Source organism: Callospermophilus lateralis, chromosome 10 (assembly GCF_048772815.1).
Source record: "Callospermophilus lateralis isolate mCalLat2 chromosome 10, mCalLat2.hap1, whole genome shotgun sequence".
In the NCBI taxonomy this organism is placed as follows: domain Eukaryota; kingdom Metazoa; phylum Chordata; class Mammalia; order Rodentia; family Sciuridae; genus Callospermophilus; species Callospermophilus lateralis.
Genome location: NC_135314.1, coordinates 92,721,272 through 92,746,847, shown reverse-complemented (window position 1 = coordinate 92,746,847; position 25,576 = coordinate 92,721,272). Strand labels below are relative to the sequence as shown.

Below are 25,576 nucleotides of genomic sequence, written 5' to 3'. Positions count from 1 at the left end.
ATATCCCCTAACTTCTCTTTGCCGTAGTTTCCCCTTCTATAAAATGAAGTAGTGATTCTGGTCTCCAGTCCCTAACAGGAGAAAAAAAAAAATCAGAAACATTTTTATTTATTAAAAAAAGGAACATTTTAAAAGTCTACAAAACAAAGAGTATTGCTGGTTTTGTCAGCCTCAGGCTAAAATGTGGTAAATAAGCTATTTGAGATTTTAACTGAACCAGAAATAGAATCCAAATTAGTCCTTAACCTCTCACTTAAATAAAAAATAAATAAATGGTAGAATAGAAATGAACAGCATTTTCCTCAAATTGAGGCAAGGTCACTGAAACAGAAGTGGACAAATAGTAACCTTGAAGATTCACTTCATGTATTTGAAAGCAAAGTGGGAGGTTTCAAGCTTCTCTAGTGGTCTTTAGAGATTCTGATGTCAGACATGGTAGCATAGGCCTAAGAGGAAGATCACAAGTTTGAGGCTAGCATCAGAAGCTTAGTGAGACCCTATCTCAAAATAAAAACAAAAAGGGCTGGGGATGTAGCTCAGTGGTAAAATACTCCTGGGTTCAATTCCCAGTACCCTCCACACAACACACACAAAAAAAATTCTGACCTTCATTTGAGTCCAAGTGAATCTCTTAATATACCAAGCACAGTTTTTTAAAAAATTAAAAATAGGACTTTATGATGTTTAAAGTGTAAACAACAATAAAAAAATGGAAAGTAAGATTTTTTTTTAAAGTTCGTTAATCATTGTAAAGAGTGTCCATCATTAGTTCCTATAGTGAAATTTTGTTTCTTAGAAAAGGAGCGTAAAAATTCAATCAATAAACCAAGAAGTGTTGCTGCCTAGTCACTCATAAACAGGCCAACATCCAGCTAGGAACAGAGAATAAGAAAGTAACCCATTTTCTCATTAGTTTATTTGGAAAAAGCTCTTGGCACTTTAATGACCAGTCTGTAAATAGGGACTTCACCAACATCAAAATCAGTTTAGGAAACACCGTCCCTGCCTCAGGTGTCCCCACGTGGTACCATTTGCTTCTACCCAGATATGGCAGAACTCTGTGTTCTTGACAGACTAAAGGTAGATATGCTTCATTCCTATTTTGAATATCTTTCATCCCCAAATGCCACTTGAGTAGCATAGGAGACACACATACACACACCATGGAACCTAGGGAAATTAAGTATAAGGGGGAAAACATGACATGTCACTCTTAATGAATATAGCTATACTGATGAATATAGTTGTACTGAGCTTTTGAACAGCTGTTGATTTATGATATTGTGAAACATATTTTGAAAGATGCCATTTGCAGCCTTAATAGACTCCCAGCCATTTCAGGTCAGCAGGTTAAGTTATTATGAATAATTAATATCAATGGTTTGTGGTTAGCTTGTAGTAGGCCTGGGGATTATAAGATAGCAGCAAGGGAGTAAACAAAACTCTTGGCATGAAGGCTTATTTTCTACTGTGTGTTTAAGTCATAAGCCATTCAAAGCATTGTTCGATATTTCTTTTCAAAACAAAATTATTTTAGGCAAAGATTTTAAAACTGATTTTTTTTTACATATTATTGTTTTCCTTAAAATTATTTTTTAAAGGAAATGTAAAGATGTAATGTGACTGAACTTCTATCAGTTGTACTTGAGTACTAAAAGTCGTCTTTCACAATGTTAAAACCTAAAATGACTGAAATTAAAAGTATAGCTTTCCCCTAGAATTTTCTGAAAATGCCCAGAATCTGTTGTTTTACCTTCTATTGCATTTTCAATTAGTAATCCTAGAATTTGCTTGGATGTTTGCTTGGATGATGTTGATTCCTGTCAAGTGATCAAGACAGTGATCACTGTCTGGAAATTTAGCCTTGGAATATTATCTGACTTATTCAAGTTCATAATGAATGCTACAGATTGCACTGTGGCCAAGGTCTCAGTATGTCTTTGTGCTCCTAAAACTTGCCACACACCCCTATGGAGTACTATGACTAGCACAATAAAAAAAAAAAAAAAATTGTTTTGGCTTTTGGCTTCACAGAAATGCAGAACATTTTTCAGGTGTTTTTTTGTTTTGTTTTGTTTTGTTTTTGTTTTTTTTTTTTTAGAGTAGTTTTAGGTTCACAGCAAATTAAATTGGAAGGTACAGGGATTTCCCAGGTATTCTGACCCACCGACATGTAACGCCTCCCCCATGAGCAGCATTCCGCACCAGACAGGTACATTTGTTAGAATTGATGACCTCTGTCATTGTCACATCATCATGATGCAAGGGTGCATGGGTTCATAGTTACTTACATTAAGGCTCACTGTTGGTGTTATGTGTTCTTTGGGTTTGGACAAATGTTTGACGACCTATACTTACCAATACAGTGTCACACAGAATAGACACAGAGCTATCAAGAATTTATTTAGACTCTTAATGTCCCATCTAATCTTTTTCTCTGTTTTCCCCTTCCCAAGTACATATTTTTAGAACTTGAGAGCATTTGTCCCCATTTTTCTATTCCCTAAATAAAAATGCCCAGAGTTCCAACTCAATGGGCAATGCTGAGGTCTGTCCCATCTTTGTGTTTTCCTCATCAATTTATGGCTCAGGTTTGCCAGGACAGGGTATATAGCATTCACATGCTGCTCCACTCTCTCCTCCACTCAAAAGCCTCAGGGAATGTGGGCAAGAGGGGTGCCATTCTGGAGACATCCTCAGGATTCGCTAACATCGGAAAACAAGAAACATTCATCAACCTCAGTACTAATAATATTAGCGTTACGATGTTTACGTAGTATTAAAGACAGCACTTTTTACTGAATGCTTCCTAAGTGCTAATGGATTCTCCCTTTATTCTCATTTAGTTCTCGAAGCAACCCCACAGAGGGAGTACCATGCCCTTTCATAGCTGAGGAAGTGGCTCGCCTAGTTAGACAGCCCAAGCACCAGCTGAACTCTTCCCAGGCCTGCTAACTCCAGAGTTCCGATATTATTATTCCCGATATTCTGTTGTCCCACAGAGGATGGTGAGCCAGGAAGTCTGCGCTGCAGCAAGCCTCACAGGTGCTCCCTCACTGGCCTCTTGTCCCTGGATCATGAGGCTGTTGCCTGTTCCCTAGGCAGTGGGACTGGAGGTGGGGTAGATGACCTCAGAGATATGGCCACTGCGACCCAGAGTTTCCGGGCAGTCTCTAAGAATCTGTGTGTGATGCCACAGCAGGTGCTGGGGCTACATGTGCCTCCACCTGAACTAATACTAAAATGACTTTGTGACCTCAGTTTTGGGCACGTAATGCATTCCAGGAACCAGCTGCCTGCTTACGTATTATCTCAGCGCTGCTCTTGTCAGTGCAGGAGCACTCGTGGTGAAAATAACAGAGTGCACATTTCATTTGTACTCCTTGCTCACCAAATTAGATTGGTAATTTGTTTGGGGGAGAGCTGAATGTGTGCCATAGGCCATAATAGATGCAGCAGAATATCACTAATTTAGATTGAACTGTTCCTTCTGGGTCATAAACCACTGATAGAGGCCTGCATGATAGGAGCTGAGAGCCATAGGGGACCTCGGGGTCCTTTACCTGAAGGGTGGTCTGTGGCACTCTGGTCTGTGACACTGGGTTCGGAGCTGTTGGATAATATGATGTATTGGTCTCTTCACCATGAACTGGGCTGTGCTGAACTTTCTGCCCACATTACTGTGCTTGACTCTTAAAACAATCTGTGTGGTAGATAACTGCCCCCTGTTTACAGAAGAGAGAAACTGAAGTTCTGCAGGGACAATTGATTTGGCAGTAAGGGGCAGAGAGCTGAGATTGCCGCTTAGGTCTTTCTGGGTCCCAGTCCTTGTGCTCCCACAACTCCCCAGCAGTGTGCAGGGCATGGAGGACTATGAGGGATGTCCCACCTCAGCAGCAGCAAAGAACAGAAGAGCGGCAAGGTAGAGCAAGTGTCACTCCTCGTGTAGTGTTTCCCTATTGCCAGGCCAGAGCCGTGTATCAAGGGCCCAGAGTTTTCCACTGTGCCTGCCTCCTTGTATGGGCACCCCAACTGCTCTGAGTCCTCATTCCCAGCTGAATTCGAAACACTCAGGGTCTCCTCCTTCCCCAGGCCGAGGGCAGTGCACACTGAAGTGAGAACCCTGGCCTTCTGCATGTCTCTGCTATGTCCCAGGACCTGGGGTGCATCAACCTGTGGAGGGTCCAAGCACCAACCTGGGCGCTCTCAGTCTGAGGGAGAGGGAGGATCGGGAAAGATGCCTGGGAACCTACCTTGTCACATGGCAAAGCTTGTGCTAAGCTCTCAGTCCTTGGTTGCACTTAAAGTCTTCAGTCACTGTGTCTTATTATGATTAATTCTACTATCACAGGAGGTCTCTGGCTTACTTATTAATGAATTTTAAAATCAGGTTGATCTTTTTAAAAAAGATGTAAGAGAATGAAGAAAATTAAGTTGGTCTTTGTAAAACATATTTGATGAGCATTTTTAATCTCTCCCAGAGTGGTTCTAGCTACAGGGGTGTTAACCTGCAGAGCCTTCAAGGCTAGCCACATGCACATGGCCATTAATCACTGGCTCTGAAGTAAGAAGAATCTCACTTTTCCCACCTCCCGAAAGGGTGGGTAGTAATTATAGAATAGGGTTGGGAGAAGGATTATATTCTCATTGAGTTATGTGCTTCTGTTGTTTTGGATGGTCTTTGTAATTTGGAATTTGAGGAGAAGGGAAAACAGAAGTTGCTGTCAGGTGAATATTTTATGCTAAGGCCTACCAGAAAGACATCTGGGATCAAAGGCACTTGCTTGAGGCCTGCTCTGTTCAGGGGCTGGCAGTTTTACGTGACGTCTCAAGTTGAGCACCCACCACAGTGTTGGAGGAGATATTCCTGCCCGTGCTTGGCCAGCCTGAGGGATGAAGCCCCACAGCTCACATCCAGCTTTACACCCAGAGAAAGTAAAATAACCACTATGTTCAACAACAGTAATGTGGATGGTCTCTTAGAAGGTAGACTGGGGTTCTTTTTAAAACCCTGTCTCTTCAGCATTCTAAAAATGAGTGGCTGACTGTTAGATTTCAGGACAAGGCTAAGCACTTTTATTTAACCCATTTAAACCTCACAACAGCTCCATGGGGTAGGCTGCATCCTTACCCTTTATGTAGATGAGAAAACTGAGGCCCAGAGACTCAAGAGCCTGCTGGTATTTTGTAGCCCACGCAGCTGATTCTCATCTCAGAACCGCATTGACTGGAAGCTTGTGAGGTACCCAGATTGGGGGAGGTAAAGGGAACAAATCCACTGTGACCCTTAAAGTTTTCAGAATTCAAACCCTTGAAACAAAATACCAAATTGTTATCACAGGAAGATCCTATTTTCAGAAACCTAAAGTAGAGAGGTGAAATTTCATGGCATATTGCATTTTCTGGTTTATAAGCTGACTCATATGTCAAGTTTAGAACATGCACGTGCAATTAATGCATTTTCTTATTGAAATGAGTAAAATGACACAAAGTCAGAAATGACCAAGATAAATAATTTCCCTATCAGAAAAAAACAGTAATGCCCAGTCTTTCTCATCTTTTACCCTATTCTCGATGTTCTCATTCTTGCTGTTCTTTCTACTCATCTTCCCCCCCCCCCCCGCCTTAAGAAAAAGGCAAAATGGCGTTGGGGTTGTGGCTCAGAGGTCAAGCTCTCGCCCAGCATGCATGAGGCACTCGGTTTGATCCTCAGCATCACATGAAAATAAAAGAAAAAGAAAAATACCTTTTCAAGTGCAAAAAGCATCAACTCTTGAATAATATGCAGTCTCCTGACATCTGTCTTTAATGTCTCCCAGTATGTGGCTTCTGCTCACAGGAGTGAGATGATGGGAAAGGTTCTCAAGAAGACATTGGATCACCCTCTTGTCTTCCTGCCCAGCCTTTCTGACCTTGGGCCATCTTAGAACGCAGGCTGACAAGGACATGGCCATTTCTTTCTGTAGGTGACAGTTTGCTGTGGGACTGATTCTGTTGATGCTTGGGCTGTTTCTCCCAAAACTCTCGGGATTCCCGATGTCTCTCCTTGTGTGTTTCCCTCAGGAGAACCCTATGTTTTGCCTACCGTCTCTTCCCTCCACTGACTGAGGACTTGGTACCTGGTTAATTACGTGACATAGGAGTCTGTTGCCATCTGTTTTTCAGCTCTTCCCGTACACATTTTGAGAACAAAATAGGGAAATTCTCCCAATAACTTCCTCCCGTGCCCATTTTGTGGGGAGAGAGGTAAGACAAAACAGTGATGACTCTCATCACAAAACAAGCAGGCCTCGATGTATTACTGCCACAGTAGGAAGTGGGCTAAATCAAGGACAGGTCAGACGTGTGCCTTTTCTAGGAAAGGCTGAAGAAAGAACAAACTACTGTTTCTCTCACATTCTCAGCTCCTTCTGCTGGGAGTACCAGGCAACAGTTCCCAAGTTCTCCAAGGAAACAGCTATGAGGTGGGCCTCTAGCAGCTGCCTTGCTCTGCCTTCACTGAAACCTCAAACCCAAACTGGGGTGGTCGGGGGGTGAGGGTTAAGATCTTCAGAAGCTTCCTGGTCACTCTTTTCTTTTTCTAAACACAAATGCAGGCAGCAGAATACAACAGACACCAGAATGGCAATATGTAAATCAATGGTTGTGCAACTGATGTGATTCTGCAATCTGTATACAGGGTAAAAATGGGAGTTCATATTCCACTTGAATCAAAGTGTGAAATATGATATATCAAGAACTATGTAATGTTTTGAGCAACCTACAATAAAAATTAATTTAAAAAAAAAGAATAGAAGCACAGACTATAGAAATGCTATGATATGAAAATAAATAAATAAATAAACACAAATGCAACTTTGCTTTTCTTGTGTTTTTAAGTAATACTATCTTGGGACATGTATAAATTCTCTAATGGCAACATTTTAAATTTGTCATTACTATCAGCTATTTCCCCAATGCTTTTTATAAATTGGAATGAAGCTTTAAACCATTAATAAAACACTGTAGTACAAAAGCAAAATATCTAGTCTAGAAACAGCAAGTTTTGATGTATTTGAAAATTGTATGTGTGCTATTTGCTCAATTCCGCTACAAAATGAGAGTCCTGAGTGCTTCAGTAAATGTCTTAGTGACAGTGAGCACTACTGCCTACATGTATGATTGAATTTGGGCACAATTATATATTGAATCTGTTTTCAAAAGGAAATACTCTGCTTAGAGCACAGCATGCCAGGAAAGCAGTACTGTTCCTAATATTGTTCTCCAGACTCTTAAAAAAAAAAAAAAAAAAAAAAAAACAAGAAACGGAGCTTTATGGCAATTTTGTAATGAAAATCTAACACTTTCGCTTCTTAAACTGGACTTCCATTTGTGATATAATTAAGGGCAATTATCCCTGTTAGAGATTCTGGCCCAGAATCTGAGGCTGAGTTAATAGCTGTTTGCCTGTAGCATTAGCAAGGATGTCTTCATTAAGGTGGTAATGTGTCAAGAGTGCTATGCAGGTTGCTATGGTATTTGTGGGTTTCAGCCTGGACTCTGGCTTTCCCTGAAATTGAAAGTGCTCAGCCTTCAGTAAAAGGTACTTTCTTTCACAAGCCAAACAGGCAGACATTAAATAGGTGACATGATGAGGGCTCAGGAACTTGATTGCAAAAGCTACTACATGCCTGAATGTAAGTATTGACTCTGACAAGTTAAAAACAAGCAGGTCAATTTAGTCTTTCTGTCTCTCCATCCATTCATCCATTCAAGACTATTCTCTAGCAATGGAAAAGCCTTCAGAAAGCCCTGCCCACACTGCACAAATTGACCCATGGAATCAGGCTTTGTTCATCTCCAAATCCACAGAACCTAGCACACTGCAGATGTTCAAGAACTGGTACAAAATGAATTGTGCATAAATTGTGCTTACTCTTTAGGTAAGCACAAGAGTCAGGCATTTGGAACTGTAATTCTGTTACTGACTGACTTCCGGTGGTATCTGAAGATAATGGCCTGTTCTTGGAGGCTGCAGCAAAGCACAGGCAGTGGGAAGCAGTTGGCCTGTGTAGGAGGACAAGGCATTGTGGTTGGATTAACTCAGGGATTGGTTCTCAGAGTCCCCTTGGACCAGTGTGATTCAGACCCTGAATCTAACAAGGATCCTGGATGATTTATGGGAAGTTATATCTATATTTCCAAAATTTTACAGTTAACTTTGTTATTTAAAAAGTGGTGTTAAAAATGGTAATAGTAGTTTTAGTTACTTTAATTTCATTGTGAATATATTAAGTTTTCAAAACACTGTGAGAAAACATCTAAAATACCATACATCATTTTTTTTAAATTTTTTCACCTTCTATTCTTAGATTTCTTGGAAATATTCTACATGTCTTCTTGTCAGTTTAGGAAAGGGGGTTTAAAAGCTCTTAAAATAAATAAATGTTAAATTTAAAAGCATTTCCTAAATGTGGGTTATTTAGAAAATTTGAATTAAGAGGTCATCTTATTTCTGAAGTGCCCAATTAACATTAATTTCACTACCTAGTGCATAATAGAAAGTAAGTTAACAATGTCAGATTTTATATATTTTTTCCATATTTTAATGGGCTGGGGTTGTGGCTCAGTGGTAGAGCACTTGCCTAGCCTGTGTGAGGCACTGGGTTCAATTCTCAGCACCACATATAAGTAAATATGTGAAATAAAGGTCCATCAACGACAAAAAAAGCTTTTTTTAATCATAATGAAATATTTGAAATATTAGTAAATAAAAACAGGAACAACTGATGATTCTAGAATCTAAACAATAACTATAAAGGAATCTCATTCCATTCTTTATATTGCTTAAATTTGTATTTTTCTTTTAGGAAAAATATTAGATATTAAATTTGACCATAACATAGCAACTGGTGGATTCAGATCATGAAAAGCATTTATTGAGTTGGCAAACTCTACTCCATTAATTTGCATCATAATTTATTTCTTGTCATTAAGAGTTCAGACAACTAATGGATTCTTCTTCTTCTTTCTCTAGGTTTATTTCAATCTACAGGGGACCCAGCCATACCTACAAGGTCCAGAGGTTGACGGAATTTACTTGCTACTCCTTCAGAATCCAGGCAGCGAGTGAAGCTGGGGAAGGGCCCTTCTCAGAAATTTACACCTTCAGCACAACCAAAAGTGTCCCCCCCACCATCAAAGGTTTGTAGACAGTAGACTATTGTCACTCTCCTGTGAGAATAAGAAAAGGTTGGAACTTTGAGTAGGAGGCTCAGTTCTGGCCTTGAATACATTCTTGATATTCCTAATGCCAGTATGATAGACTCAAAAGAACATTCTAAAAGAGAAGGGTGGGCCATGGGTCATCTGGGGGAAATGTGAGCTCTTAAAGGACAGGGTCTGCAGATAACAGCTCCAGGGTGCACGTATGTTTGTTGCAAAAATAACATAAACCTTAGACATTCTCATTCCCACAGATGATTTTAAAAAGGAGTCAGATCCCAGTGACAGACTTTGGGTCAGAAACGGGTAAATTCTGGAGTTAGAGCTCTTAGGACAGTTTGCTGAGTAAGGCTGGAGACCCTCCTTTCCCAAATGCATTCAGAGGACCAGAGGTTGACATTCATCTCCTTGTGACTTTGGTGCTTTGACCAATGCGGGCAACTTCAGCAGCCTTCTCCTCCAGGCCCGCTGCTCTCACTGTGGAGAACTACCTATGGAAAGCTAAAGCAGCCACTTTCAGTATTATCTTGAGCTTTGTGAGGAACTAGTTTCTTGCTCTTTCTCCTTAATTGAATCAGGTGTCACTGAGTCGTGAGACCCCTATATATCCAAGTCTTCTCCCACATCTCTCCAGGAGAGGAAACAGAGTCACTCTACTGAGCTCTTGCCTGTCTACTTCCAGCCACAAAGTTGTGCCTGACTGGGCAGCCAACTTGCAAGGCAGGGCAGACAGTGACAGGAGCTGGAGCTTGCTCACTGAAACCTGAGGCCAAGCCATTCTCACCCAAAACAGCATTGTTCTTGCTAGGTCCCTGCTGCTTGCCTGGTGGGGGAGTGGGGACAGTACTAGTGGCTTTATCCAGCTGCTGCTCAAAACAGCCCTGAGGCTGATGGCAGGATGATAAGTACAATCTGTGGAAAAGATTCTATATGTTTGGCCCTAGGACTGGTTCCACATGGGGAACCAAGTCTCCTCCCACCAGGGCACTGAGTCAGATACAGGAAATTGAGGGGTCTGGCTTGGACTCTGCAAAGATTCCTCATAGTTCCTTGGAGGGCTAGTTTATGGTAAATGCCTTGTCCTCTTCCCTGCCCCACAGGCTCTGCAACAGCTCCTTTTCTGTGACTAAAAAATTAGTATAAATTTGCATGACATGTCCAGCCTTGCCTGGTCACTTAGGGAGACACCGTGAGCCTTTGATGCAGCTTCATCTCTCAGCTCTAACAAAGATGATTCCTGAGCATGTTGTGGCTAGTTGATTTGTGGGTACCAATAACGGGTTGTCACATTGACCAATTACCAACTTCAAGGGTTCTCTCCATATTGAGGGGCACTAACTTTGTGTCTTTGTGTCTTGAAATGCCTGGTGGGGATTTATTTTATGGAAACCTAGAAGAGCAGTTGCACTTCATGGTGATTTTATTTCAGAAGGGCAGTTTCCCCACACTGCCACACTGTCGGGCTGTCTTCCTCCCACTCTTAGATTCAGGAAATTGTTGCCTTGGCTCAAGGACTGTTTAGTCTGTTAAGATTCCTTATTTAATTTCCCACAAATTGCTTGGGAGTTTTGGCCAAGTAATTCCAACTCCTTTCTTTGTTTGTTTTCTTAAAACCTTTATTTTCTTAAACGGTATCATATCATTATAGAATGGCAAGTAGAAATAACTCCTGTAAAGAATTAATTGCATGTAATTAGAAATTGAAGGGTCACTGGGTTCAGAGAGACGAGTCGCACATTCTGAAACACAGCAGATATTGAAGTATGTTGTCGAGATAGCATAAGCTATGAGAGCTCTTACAAAATCTTTAACATTTTAAGGCTGAGGGTATAGCTTAGTGCTAGAGTAGTTGCCTAGTGTGCATGAGGCCTGGGTTCAATCCCCAGTACCACCATAGGAAAAAAATCTGTAACAGTTTAAGTGCTTTACTAAAGAGTAATATAATTTAGCTTTAAACAAGAAAGATGAATTCAGTGGACTAAAAATAAACTAAAACTGTAACTACAGTTTAATTTGCAAAAGCCTTTCAATGCTGCCTATTCTCTGGGACTTTTCTCAAATGTTACCTGTTCCTCAAAACCTTCTTAGACTCTTACCAAGAGGTACACTGTCCCTTTGGGGTTGATCTGCCTTTTGTTCTATTTCTGTTTGTACCTGTTCCATTCCTGCTCTGCCTCTTCCCTCATCTAGATCTTAATTTCCTTGAAAACAGACTTTATCTTTATTCCTGCATGCCCTTGAGGACCTGGCCTAAGGACCTATATCACAAAAGGTGCTCAGTAACCACAGGAAAAAATAACAAAAACAGAATCCTGTGACAAGAAAGTACTAATGGGATAATGAGAGAGGACTTGTCATGAGTGGCTTTCTAGTCGAGGAATAACTGCTCTGTACCTAAAGGGCACCCTGCTGCGTTCCCAGGAGACTGGGCAAATAAACCCCCTCTCAGGGCAGACACAGGGCTATTCTCTCTCTCTAGAGTTCTCATTATTAGTACTAGAATATCGACAATTAATGTGGTACTTCAAATTTTAAGCTTGGATATGTGGATTTGTATTTCAGCACCTCGGGTAACACAGTTAGAAGGAAATTCATGTGAAATTTTATGGGAGACGGTACCACCAATGAAAGGTGACCCTGTTAACTACATACTGCAAGTATTGGTTGGAAGAGAATCCGAGTACAAACAGGTAAGGCTCAGTATGTATGTCATATAGAAAGCTTTGGATTCAGTGTGGCTCCTTGCCTCTGTGCAAGGCCATAAATGATTCAGAGAACTACATCTTTTTAAATATCAGTGGTTGAAACTGTCTAACATGTACCTGTTACCCAGTTCTTCTGGGTATATAAATTCTAATACACATTTCATTTGTTTGTGTTGGTATTCATGTTAAATTTTCAGTTCTCAACCATAAGCTTGTCTTGCAAACAGTTTTAAGTTGTATGTTTGCATTTGATATTGACCATGATATTTGCAAGTATCAAAATCTGCATATAATTGAAAACTAAAGTGCCAGTGATTTTACTATAGAGGAAAAGTAGTCCCAACCTAACTACTGTCCTTTCTGTTTGTTATATAGAAGTTACAATGGAATGATAGGGAGATGATCCTTTGGCCCTGAGGCCTGTGACTCAGAAGTTCTATATCCCTGCTGGTCATCCTTTACTGTGCATAGGAATCACCTGGTAATCTATTAAAATGCAGATTCTTATTTGGCTGTTGGAGTGTGGACACTGAAGTTGCTGGTCCATGGCCAGTAATTTAAGTAGTGAGGTTAAGTCAATCACATGATAAACCTGTTTAAGAGAGCAAGTCTGGCATATAGTCAGACACCCGTTGTGGTCCTTAATTCTTCCTAAGTCACCCATTATCAGGCCCCTAACCATGATGGATTCAGATACTCTAGGGTTTCCATCACATCCTCTGGAACTTAATGAAGTAGCAATGTAATACTATTTCTTCCATTAAGAAAACCAAGGCTTATTCTTCAGTGGCACTTATAACAATTCATCATTTATATTGAACTTATAAATGAAAATAAATGTCACCTGTCCTCTGAAACATTAGCCTAATTTGTGAAGACCTTTTTTTTTTTTCAGCTAGTAAGGCTCCAAATATATAATTGAATTGAAAACAATTCAATACAGAGTTTGTGTGACATTGCTTGTTGGTTTCTTAGGTAATAATAAAGAATACTTGCAAATAAAGTGTGTTTTAAAAATCAAAATAAATTCTGGACACTTTGTGTCAAACAAAAGACTAAATTGTTTTAAATGTATTTTCCAAAAACTGTATCTTAAATCTGTTGGTTGATGTCAGTGATGATGTCCCCAAAGTTTCCATCATTTCTCTTAAATACAAAGGCAGTATGCTTTTCTTTCCCTTTCCTATCTCATTGTATATGCACATCCCATTTCAGCATAAGTAATTTCACAATGTGTTTCATCTTATCAGAAAGATATAATTGTTCTCAGGGTCTCAGCTCAAATAAAAGAGAATTTTCCCCATTAGATTTGGTTATCTTTAACACCAGTAGCATAGTCTCATTCCATAGCAGTGTTGAACGGTTAAAATGAGAGCTGTTAGGAACTTCCACAGCTTATCGTTTGACACTCAACAATGATTCATTTCCCAACAGTATGTTCATTCCGTGTTCATTGTTATATTTTTAAAAAGTTTTATTCCATGTACCATGCTTTCCTATTTGTTCTTGTAAACATGTTCTGCTTCTGGAAGCACAGTGACTACTGTTTCACAGTGAAAATGCCCAGAATTCAGTGATTTCGGATTTTTATTAGTAGATTGCTACCTTCAATCCACTGTTTAATGCTGTATATTTAGACCGATGGATATTTAACATCAGTAGAATAATGCACAATCTTATATCTGCCACAGAATGTCCATGTGTTTCCGACATTTGCCAAGAAAAAAAGTAAGGGGAGCAATAGTGCGTGAGAAGCTACGATTCAGTCAGGGACAGTTTGTGCTAGTATTTTTTGTTTTCCTTTGTTTTTGTGGGTTTTGTTGTCATCACTTCTCCCTATTTAGTAAACGTTAACTTAAACATGATGTTTTGAGTACTCCCTTGACTTGTTCTGGACATGAAGGCTATTTTTATTATGTGTGCAGAGCAATGGTTAAAATGACTGTAGTTCAGGGATAATAGGCAATGAGCTTTAAATTCATAGAAGCAAAGCAAAAGAAAAAGGAGAAGTAATACCAATCAGTGCAGAGCCCAGGACCTGTGGTGCACCTTGCACTGTCAGTTACAGCACTAATCAGACGGGGCCTGCTAATAAGCTTGTGTTTGCTTTTCATTTCCCTAAGATTGGTACATAGGCTCTCGGTGAATGTTTCCTGCATTCATGGAAAAGGCAGTTTCCAAGAAATAGGGCTATTTGTACCTGTAGTGGTGGTGAGAGTAAATTCAACATGGGCAAGATATAGATTGACATTTATCATGTAGTGAAAAAACACTCATAAAAGGAGAGTGTTCTTCCCAAGTATTCATGGCCTTCTGTGATGTTTTGCTGGAAACATAAACTTAAGTTGGCCTGGTTCTAGCTGATTAGTGCTCATGTATTCAGTTATCACGATGGTGGGACAAGCAACAGGTTTAATAAATAAGCATTAAATTCTTATCTAAAATTTCATTCTGCATTATAATGCACAAATACATCTATTTGGCCTTTCCACCATTTCATACACATTCTGAGCACAGAGGTCCCCACTCCCACCCCACCACCCCAGGAAGCTTTGACTGCTTTTCAAATACTGGTAGTTAGTTGCGAAGCATTCTTGAAAAGGATAAAAATTGTGTCTGTGCATGTAACTGATTTTTTTTTTTTTGCATAGGCACTTTAATATATGCATAAGAAATAAAACAGAATTATTCTTGTTCATATCCCTGTTCAGACAGTAATCATTTTTACAGAAAAAAAAATGAATATAATCATTGAGGATGAGAACTTGTCTAACAAACTAGAAGAAATCATTTCTAGTAGCAATCAGTACTCAGGTTTATTGTATTAAAAAGAGAACCTTTAAGGCATCTGGAAGTCATAGGAGCTCCACCTTTAGTTGGATGGCATCTCTGTGTAAATATATCTTATATCAAATTCTTCATGGTATCATAAAAGGTACTATAAGGAGCGAGGTTGTGGGGAAAAGGGTTCTCTTGTACATTGCTGGTGGGGCTGCAAATTGGTGCGGCCAATTTGGAAAGCAGTATGGAGATTCCTGGGAAAGTTGGGAATGGAACCACCATTTGACCCAGCTATTGCCCTTCTCGGACTATTCCCTGAAGACCTTAAAAGAGCGTATTACAGGGATACTGCCACATCGATGTTCATAGCAGCACAATTTACAATAGCTAGATTGTGGAACCAACCCAGATGCCCTTCAATGGATGAATGGATTAAAAAAATGTGGCATCTATACACCATGGAGTATTACGCAGCACTAAAAAATGACAAAATCTTGGAATTTGCAGGGAAATGGATGGCACTAGAGCAGATTATGCTTAGTGAAGCTAGCCAATCCCTAAAAAACAAATACCAAATGTCATCTTTGATATAATGAGAGCAACTAAGAATAAAGCAGGGAGGAAGAGCAGGAAGAAAAGATTAACATTAAACAGAGACATGAGGTGGGAGGGAAAGGGAGAGAAAAGGGGAATTGTATGGAAACGGAGGGAGACCCTCATTGTTATACTAAATTACATATAAGAGGTTGTAAGTGGAATGGGAAAATAAACAAGGTGAGAAATGAATTACAGTAGAAGGGGTAGAGAGAGAAGATGGGAGAGGAGGGGAGGGGGGATAGTAGAGGATAGGAAAGGTAGCAGAATACAACAGTTACTATTATGGTATTATGTAAAAATGTGGATGTGTAACCCATGTGATTCTGCAATCTGTACTTGGGGTAAAAAAGGGAGTTCATAACTCACTTGAAGCTAATGTATGCTAATGTATGAAATATGATATGTCAAGAGCTTTGTAGGGTTTTGAACAACCAATTAAAAAAAAAAAGGTACTATAAGGAAAATCTTCTTTTCATCAAACTGTCTTGGAAGTCTATAGCACATCCTAGAGTCACAGTATATTTCAGTGACTTTCAACACAGAAATTAAACAGTGAGGCTATGAGTGTCTTACAGCAGTTTTTAAAGGGTCAAATTCAAAATAATATAAAAATAGATCAAAAAGGAGATTTTTAAAAAGCAGTAATTTATTTGACTGGTTTTTTCGGGGGGGGGTTGTTTGTTTTTGTTTTGTTTTGTTTTTGTTTTTTAGATTTATAGGTTCTTTAAGTGTCCATATGCCCTTACACCAGAAAAATTTTCATATGTGCATTCACTTAAAATTTCATGTAAAAATGAATTTATATCAAGTTTCATAGCATCCAGATATAGGACCCCTGTTTTTTTGTTTGCTTTGTTTTTTGTTTGTTTGTTTGTTTGTTTGTTTGTTTGAGAAACTATTAGGTACTTTGGATTGTGAGGGTACCTAACAGTAGTTTTTCAGAGTTTTTAGGCCAATTAAGTTGAAAAAAGCACATATACAAGAAGCAGTTCAGTAGTCAGTAATAGTATCTTGGCCTGTCTTCTTCAGCTCAAGAACACGATTGCCTGCCCAGCATTATTTGCTCCTCAGAGAAGTCCTGCAGGTTGGCAAGATTCCCTCTTGAGCCAGAGGGTGGCATGAGAACAAGTTGCCCTCCCATATTTCTGTGATTTTGGAGGAATTAATTCACCTCGCTGAGCCTCAGCTCTCTTGTTGAAAGAGCAAGAATAATAATCCTCCAACTCAGATTGTTATTATGAGCATTGCATTCATTCAGACATGAGAAGGAACTGTTTAAATGATAACATGGTGCAGTTGCGTCTCCCTTTCTGTTCTCAGAGACAGGGCAGTGTCAGGAAAGAGGTACCGGTAAGCCTCCTGCAGCCGGGCATGTACTCTTCTCAGATCCTCCCCAAAAAGCTGCTACAGGATTCCAACTATACAGCACGTGATACAGAATTAAGGCCTATAGATTTTTCATTTCAGTTATCTGGGTCAGTACTACTTCATACCCTCCCATTTGGAATAAACATGCCAAAATTGCTTTAAAACATATTATTCATCAAATCAAGAACAGAAATAGTCTTTGTAAAAACAATACTACATATATACTTATTTACAATATTATGATTGGTGACATCAATAAAGAAAATCTTAAGTGGAGCTCTGCCTTTTAAATTGGGTGGAGGCAAAAGAAAAAGCCCATAAATAGCGCTCCTGTCAATGAAAACAAAGGATTATGAAGCATGGCCAGCTCCCGTGTGTAGAGCTACATAGTCCCACAGAAAGTGACCCCAGTGGAGGCACAGCTGTGCAGCAGGCTGGATGATCTGGTGATTTTATGGCACTATCAGCTCTAGGTCCTGTTAGGCAATAGACATGCTGTGGACCCCAGACCCGTGTGGATTCCTACAAGTGTTGTGTGCTGTAGCTGTAGGCTCTAAGGTTATCTGACACCAAGTAATTGCCCTGGAGTCCTAGGCATTTCCTGCTAGGGAATCCGGAAGTACAATCCTGTAGGTGCCATTTTATGCTGCCATTTCTTAAATTCCTACCACATACTAGACTCTGTCCAAGAAGGTGGCTCTGTGTTATCCCATTTAATCCTATAGGTGATCCCATGAGACTTGGTATTTCCTTCATTTGGAGGATGGAAGCATGGTACCTTTAAGGCACAAATGTTACAAAAATGTTGAATTGGGGGCTTCTTAATAGTACCAGGGGCTTTTGAATCTGTATTTTTGTTTTAAATACCCACCAGTTTATAGTTAAGGTAGATTTACAAGTATAATAATACAATGATACAAATAATTTATTTTCATTTGGTTGTACAAAATATGATTGACTTATTCTACATCCATTTATTTCGTTTGTTAAAAATTGAGGGAGAAGCACATTTTGAGAAATTGTTACTTATAGCAAGAAAGCACATATTTGAAAATAACAGTCAAAATATAAATAGTGAAAAATTAAAATAAATTGAGAGAGACATTTCATTTTAAAGCCTACCACCCTTACTTTGTTTGAAAATCCTTAATGTGTTTCTCTGGGAAAATCTTCACTTCTTTGCTATGAGATTTGAAGCTTCACCACACTGGCTCATGTGAATTTGCTGGTGTAAGGACATTATAGTCAGACTGTGGATGGAGAAGTTCTAAAGTACACATGTTCACACACTTGACATAAGTTTTACTATTTGAAAACATCTCAAAAACTATTCACAGACTGGGATTGTGGCTCAGTGGTAGAGTGCTTGTGTGTCACATGTGAGGCACTGGGTTCAATCCTTGGCACCACATTAAAAAATAGTTATTTTTTTAAAAAACTATTTACCTATTTTTTTTCCTTTTGAGACCTATTTAGAAACACTTTAAACTGCTAAAATGAAGATATTTCATGCAGAGTTTTTTTAATACTAGGAAAGATATAAAATTTTAGTGTATTGAGCAGTTATTAAAATACAGGTTATAAAGAGCTTAATTAAATAAAACCAGAGAAAAGGAACTAACACTGACTGTCTACAGTGGGCCAATCTTGCATGCTGCACCTCGGGCTTGGTCTCATTACATCTTCTGGCAGTTTTGAGAGTTGAAATTTGTTAGACTCTTTTCACAGGTGAGGCTGTTAAGGAAGAAAGGTTATGTGAGCCTCCCAGGGTCTCAGCCAAGACGCTGATAACTCCAGGTGCAGGGCGCTATCCACTCTCCACTGCTGTCTGCAGTCCCTCTGCCTTGGGCCTGCCTGAGCACTCAGCTCCTCCAGACCCATATCATAGTCGCTGCAGGGGCTGCCTCCTTTGCCCTCCATTACTGGACTCTCCTTCTGCTCCATTGGACAGTTTTCCACGTCTGTGCCAGTGTCACCATGTCCTCATTACTGTAGCTTTCCACAGTGTCTTGAGACCTGGAAGGCGCAGGCTTTCCTGCTCCCACCTTGTCTCTCTCCTTTAGAGGGTCTTTGCTATTCTTAAACATACAGATGTATATTTTTTTAATGACAGTACGTAAAACATATTCTCAAGCCAGTATCATGTATACTGGATCAGTATCATGGAATAGAGAGTAACAAATGTGGTCGATCCCATGTGACTATGATTGTTTACACAAAAGCAATAATTTTCATCAAACTTCATGAGATCAGAATCCTCGGGAAATGGGGCATTAGGAATGGTAAGCTTTTGTTCAGCTAAGAATTAATCCAAAAGGCTTAATTTAATAAGCATTAGTGGATATTTCTAAAATACATCAGAAATGCCACATTTTTTATCAATACACTGAAAATAACTTAATCACGGTTATCAATCCACTTTTTATTGTGATGGCTGTGCCTATACTAAATTCTCTCAGTTGCCTTATGATTTCTGTGTTTCTGGTGCTTAATGTTCATAGAACTTATTTCTGCCAGTTATTTGCTCTTTTCAAACAATATGGGATAAGAGTGTCTATTAGAGTATTTGGAAGTTTTAATTGGAGAACATCACTGAGCATCTATTTTGACAAGCCATTATACAGATCGCTATGGAGGCAATAGAACACAATCCCACACTGTACTGGCAATGCTTGTGAAAGATGGGTGGTGTCCAATTAAAATAACAAGAATGGCTAAAGTAAAAACATGGAAAAATTAAAGCCTGAATTTCTATTGGATTTGTCATTATGAAGTTCCCTTATTAGATATTTTTACTTCTTTCATTAAGCTTTTTTTCTAATGGTAAAAGAATAGTAGTATTCCTTTGTTCTGTTAAGTATATTTTCAAAGATCACCACTCTGAGGAGGTAGGGTTGAGAAATTCCATCAAAATTAATATAGAAAGTCTCTTTGAAATTCTCTGAACTGGGTTTCTGGGAAATGAAATATACTCTGGACTGACTTTCTTAAAAGGATGTAGCCATGCAAATTCTGGAAACCAGAGAAATTTTTTAAATAGATGTAAGTGCACATTTATATCCACTTTCCAAAAGTCTCTACAACATCTGTGGGAATAGATTCTTAAGTAGTTTTCTGCAATAACATCATCCTTTGATGGCAGAAATTAGGAAATCACAAAAACACTGCCCAAGTCTTTGGCACAGACTGAGTCAGGAGCAACTTTCAATAACATGAAAAAGAAAAGGCAGTGTTTTCTCTCATAGGGAAAAGCAAGACCCAGGCCAGGGGATCTGGAAGTCGTTAATGGATACACAAGGGAGATGGTGGGGCTATGTGAAAGTCCCGTGGGAAAACACAGGCCAAGAGACTGCACCCAGTCACACTCATCCTCAGATGGGGACTAAGTGGGTGACAATGTCATGCCATGTGATTGGATAACAACGGGAACATTTCCAGTGGTGAGCATCTCTGAGTTAGGTGGGGTCTTACCTTGAATCCACCACTTCCCTTATTTGCAGTGAGATTTTAAGAAATTAACAGCCTCTCTGAGCCTTTATTCATTCATCTCGAAAATGGAAGTAATGATATTGACCTACAGTATAATGTGAAGCATTAAATTCAATGATATTGACCTATCTTCAACATGTTCCTTTTACAAAACATTTTCACATGTTTTCTCATTTGATATCTGCAAATCCTCTCAGAAGTAGTGTACTGTTACTCTCCCCATGGTAAAAATGAGAATACTAAGGCTTAAGGCTGTTACTTAACTAGTAAGAGGCAGAGCAAGGAGTTAGCCAGGATCCTATTTTTAGTTGCTGTGCTTGGGAGCACGTCTAGTGCCTCCCAGTGGCCACATCAGTCCAGACCCAGTTCTCACAGGGAAGAACTAACTGCTTTGTTGTTCCACCCTTTGGTGGAACAACAGGTATTGCAAAAGGTGTTTCCTCTAAAAGAATTGAGAGAGGCTTCAATGGCAGCTTTTTCCAACTTGATAAATACCACAACATTAACTTATACCACCATAGAGCGTCAGAATGAATTGTGTATCTGTGATATATAGCAGAGAGGAAAACCAAAGCCCAGATGGCAGTCAGTCAAGGGGCCTGCCTTGTCAAACTGGTGCCACTCCCAGAGGTTGTAAATCATTCCCTTCATGAGCAATTTCAAAAACAATTTTTTTCCTCATAAAATTCCAACTTGAACACTTTCGATTTAAGAAATTAAGTAAGTAAAGAACATTAACAACTGAGAATTCTCTTTAAGGAAAAAAAAAACACAAAACATTGTTTTCCTGAGACCTCCCACATGCTGGTAACTTATAAATAGGCAGTTCCATGGAGGTATGGTCTGAACTCTTCAATAGCTGGCTGTGTGCTTTGGAGTGATTACCATGACAACAAACTCATCTTAATATATTCATTTAAACTCACTGGAACAGTGAATGGCAAGAAAGGGTCTCTCGGTACCACAGGGGTTTTCTTTACAGCCCTTTCCTTCTTGGGGGCTCTGGCCTGGCTCTGTAACTCCTGTTGCTAAGGCACATACCACAATTTGTAAAGAAACAGGGGTAACTTGCCAAGAGGTACATGCTTACAGTCTCACAAAGGGAATAGCAAAGCAGGGAGAATTCTGAAAAAGTATTTAAGAAGCAAACAATTGATTTCCTGGGACTCACAGTCACCAAACAGAAATACAGTAATTAAGACATTTAAAGTCTGCTTGTAAGATTTGAAAATAGGGAGGAAAATCATAAGAGAAAGGCTAAATATCAAATGAACAATGGAAGTCTGCTGCCTTTTAAAGTGTAAGATCCTTTGCTATCTTTCAGTCTGCCCAACACTGGGCACAAGATCTGTATGCTTGTGTTCACTAAGGAGGGCTCTACCTCCTCCTAGAAGTTTGCAAACATACACATCGGGCTTTGGAAACACAGAGAGACATCAGTAGATTTCCAATAACTCTGAACAGCTGGCAAGTGTTTCAGATAAAATTGAGCTTGTCACAAACACTTTTTCATTTCTAGGGGATTTTTATTAAGGGGCAAAACTGACAGCTTTATTAAGGTGGCCTGTTACTAAGTTGAAAATACCCATCTCTTTACTTTTAATTGCTGTACTTTAAAGGGTACATTTGGTATTGGTTTTAGGTTTTAAAGAGAACGATTATAATGGCTAACTTTTACTATGCAGTGTTATATACCAGGCGTGTTTAAGCACTTTATAGGTGCTCAGTGCTACTCAGATAGAAAGGGTTCATTTAATTGTATTTCCTTTTTTAATTGCTCATCAGTCCAATCTCAATAATTTGGTTTAGTTGCAGCTGTTTTTTCCTGTGTCTATTCATTGCATCTAATTTAAACTGTTTAAACTTTCAACACGTGATAGCATTTCTTCTGAGACATCTAGCTGAAGCTCAGTAACACTGTGATGGGGGAACTTTGCCAGGCCTCCTGCTTCCCTCCCCTTCGCTCACTCAATTCAAAGGGTGATAATTTTTAAGTAGTTCTCAAGTCCTAATAGTAAACCTCCTGATGATTATGTTAGGGTTAACTAAAGGGAAGAAAACATCCCAGATCTGAAATGAAAGAAAGCAGCTTGGTCACATGCACAGATAACACTCAAGAGAGAGAGGCCACCAAATTATTTTAAATGTTAACTTGTGATAAATTGGATTACATTTAAAAAAAAACTCCTCAAGAAAACAATTGGGCAGGCCACATAACTGAGAAAATATTCACAATACATATCTGCCAAAGAACATCTATATGAAGAGCTTGTACAAATTAACACACTCAAACTAAAAATGAACAAAAGACTTGTCTATGTCCATATAAAAGAGATTATCTGAATGACCAATAAGCACATGAAAAAAATAACAGAACATCATGGGATGAGGTGCCACTGAAATATGAAAGACGGTGGATAACGTGTCAAAGATGGGAAATAACACAGACTCTCATACTTTGCTGGTAGGAGTGCAAAGTGGTTGAGTCTTTGTCTTTTGGGAAGATTGTGTCTCACCCAAGATAAATATACACCTACCCTACCCTATGACCTAGCATTTCTTCTCCTAGACAATTGCCCAAGAAAAATGAAAACTTAAATTCTCAAAGACTTGTACAATGTGTTCATAGCATTCTTATTGTATAAAACCCCAAAACTGGGAACAACCCAATTGTCAATCAAAAAGAAAAAGGATAAACTGAGGTATGTTCTATGGTGAAACAACAGTCAGCAACAAAAGGAGTAACTACTGAGTCACTCATAATGAAGGTGAATCTCTAAGGCACCAGGGAATCCGTTTGCTTCCATCTGTATGAACTCAGAATAGACAGAAAAAGTTACAGAACAGAGTGTACCTCTTGGGGAGGAGGAAGTGGATTTTCTTGTTGAGTCAGTGTTACATGTCAAAAAAATCATCCACTGAAAACTTTGCTTTTTATTGTTTGTATGATTTTTTTCATTGTTTCAGCTTTAAAATATTACTTTGTTTTGGGAACTGAAAACATAGAGCTGTTTTTATTAAGGCCTCTTCTGATTTATAGCCTGAATTATTAAAATTCAACTAGATAAATCTTTATTACTTAAAATGTCAGTTGCATTTCTATTCAGTGCCTTATTTCCTTCCATCGGAGTTACTGAATTTTATATTGTTATTTTATCCAAAGTGAGCTGGAATGCCTTTTCTTGTGGATGAAACAGATTGGGAGATGTACCTTTTTCTGTCACTCTTGTTGATGGGGAGTGAATTAAACCAAGCCAGTGTCCACAAGGCTCCTGATGTTACATGGTGATCACTATAAAGAGTACAGTATTATAAATTAATTAACTGGGACTTTTCCTTTTCTCACAGGTGTATAAGGGAGAAGAAGCCACATTCCAAATCTCAGGCCTCCAGAGCAACACAGACTACAGGTTCCGCGTGTGTGCATGTCGTCGCTGTTTAGACACCTCTCAGGAGCTAAGCGGAGCTTTCAGCCCCTCTGTGGCTTTTGTATTACAACGAAGTGAGGTCATGCTTACAGGGGACATGGGGAGCTTAGATGATCCCAAAATGAAGAGCATGATGCCTACTGATGAACAGTTTGCAGCCCTCATTGTGCTTGGCTTTGCAACTTTGTCCATTTTATTTGCCTTTATATTACAGTACTTCTTAATGAAGTAAACAAACCGAGTGAAACTAGAGGTATGAATCGAATTAATGCTACACATTTTAATACACTCATTTATTCAGATACTCCCCTTTTTTAAGCCCTTTTGTTCTTTGATTTATTTACTTCTCTTGTTTTACAGATTTAGCTAGGAAAAAAAAATGTCAGTGTTTTGGTGCACCTTTTTGAAATGCAAAACTAGGAAGAGGTTAAACTGGATTTAAAAAAAAAAAAAGAAGAAAAAGAAGCAAAAGAAGAAGAGAAGAAGAAAAGCAAACCAGATACCAAAAGCTAGCTTTCTTATATTTTCTTTAAAATTTTCAAATTTACCTTTATTCTATTTTCACTGATGTCTTTTGCAAGCCTTTGATATTTTTTTATGTTCTAGTTTAGTAATTTATATTCACCAGTCACTTCTTTGTCTTGATCATCTGTATTTGTAACCAGAATCACAGTGTGTGTAGGTACAGGGCCAGGATTTCATGCAAGCGTTGTCAGGGTATCACCACATAGCAACGTACGGAAGATGTGTTCACTCAGATAAGGCTGCCCTAAACCATCGTGTCACTCAGTTATTTAATTGTGTTTAGCTCATTTAAATCAAAATGTGTACTTTAATCTAAAATGTTTAATAATCTGTATTTCCTATGATTTTAACACTATGAGCTGCCTGTATAAGAAATCAAGTAACCAAAATGCACCTATAAATTATGGAGCATTGTAGATTTTACCACGTTGATTCATAGCAGTAACTTTAAGAGGGCATTGTGCAATAGTTAGTTGTTTCCTTGTTCAGCTATTTTAAAAGCTGCTTTACCTTGTTTGTCTGTCTTTGTATATAACTACTTCTAATCTAATCACTAGAGTTATTATATATTCTGTTATGTTTGACCAGAATTATCTGACAAGAACTGGTGACAGTTTAGTGCCTCTGCCCATTGTCCATGACTTACACTAATGTGAGCCGTCTTCTTATATGTCAGCTCATCATTTTTTTGAAAGATTTGCCTTTAGGCTGTTCTTTGAGGTATCAATGAAGTGATTGAATTTCAATACCTTAATTCAGTGCCCATAATACTAATGTAATAGCAGATGAAAATTGATACAGCCCAAAAGGGAGTCATCTGAATTTGTAGTTCCTATTACTGTGGGGTTGATCTGGCCATGTTTGGAGTGGGAATTGTATTTGGTGGTAAGCACAGGGTGTTTGGGGGTCAAGGAGCCTAGATTCTTTCCCTGGATCTGTCACTAACTTGCTGCGTGACCTGAACACGTCACTTTACCTCTCTGTGCCTCAGTTTTCCCATGCATGAAAAATAAAATAAAATAAAATGGGGATTCTAATGTTTGTAAGTGCTTTGAGATCTTTGATCAACAGGTGCTATTGGAGTGCAAAGCGTTACTCTTACATGTTTGAGTCATGAGATAATCAATTTTAACCCAAAGTCATTGGATTATTTATATGAAGTCCATAATGTTCGAGTACCTCAGGGACACTTAAGAGTTGGAGGTGCAAATATATTCCAAAAGGGTGCAACAGACACAGCATATCCCCCTGCTCCCGTTTTTTGTATATTTTTGCTATTTGGTTTTTCTTGATCATAGCTACTTTGTGCTTGATCTATGTTGTCTAAGATGCAGTAAGTATCCTGTACTAGCTTATAATATTCCCATACCAAAGTCATGGGGAAACCAACATTATTTTGTTTTTGGTTTATTTATACTATATTCTGCATACAGTACTTTAAATGCCAATTACAGTGCAATCTTTATTTATTGTAAAAAT

The 25,576-nt window shown here is 38.9% G+C and overlaps 1 protein-coding gene across 4 annotated transcripts in view; it reads left to right on the top strand.

Moving 5' to 3' along the window:
- Fndc3b (fibronectin type III domain containing 3B) overlaps positions 1 to 25,143 on the top strand; it is a 325,529-nt gene extending 300,386 nt beyond the window's left edge. For 3 of the 4 annotated variants that reach the window (XM_076867793.1, XM_076867790.1, XM_076867791.1), the window contains 3 exons: positions 9,017 to 9,183; positions 11,767 to 11,894; positions 23,493 to 25,143. In XM_076867793.1, coding sequence (XP_076723908.1) covers positions 9,017 to 9,183; positions 11,767 to 11,894; positions 23,493 to 23,804 — 607 coding nt within the window. In that variant the 3' untranslated portion in view covers positions 23,805 to 25,143. The remainder of the gene's footprint in view (positions 1 to 9,016; positions 9,184 to 11,766; positions 11,895 to 23,492) is intronic. The other variant, XM_076867792.1, reaches the window with a different exon arrangement.
- The last annotated feature ends 433 nt before the right edge of the window (positions 25,144 to 25,576 follow it).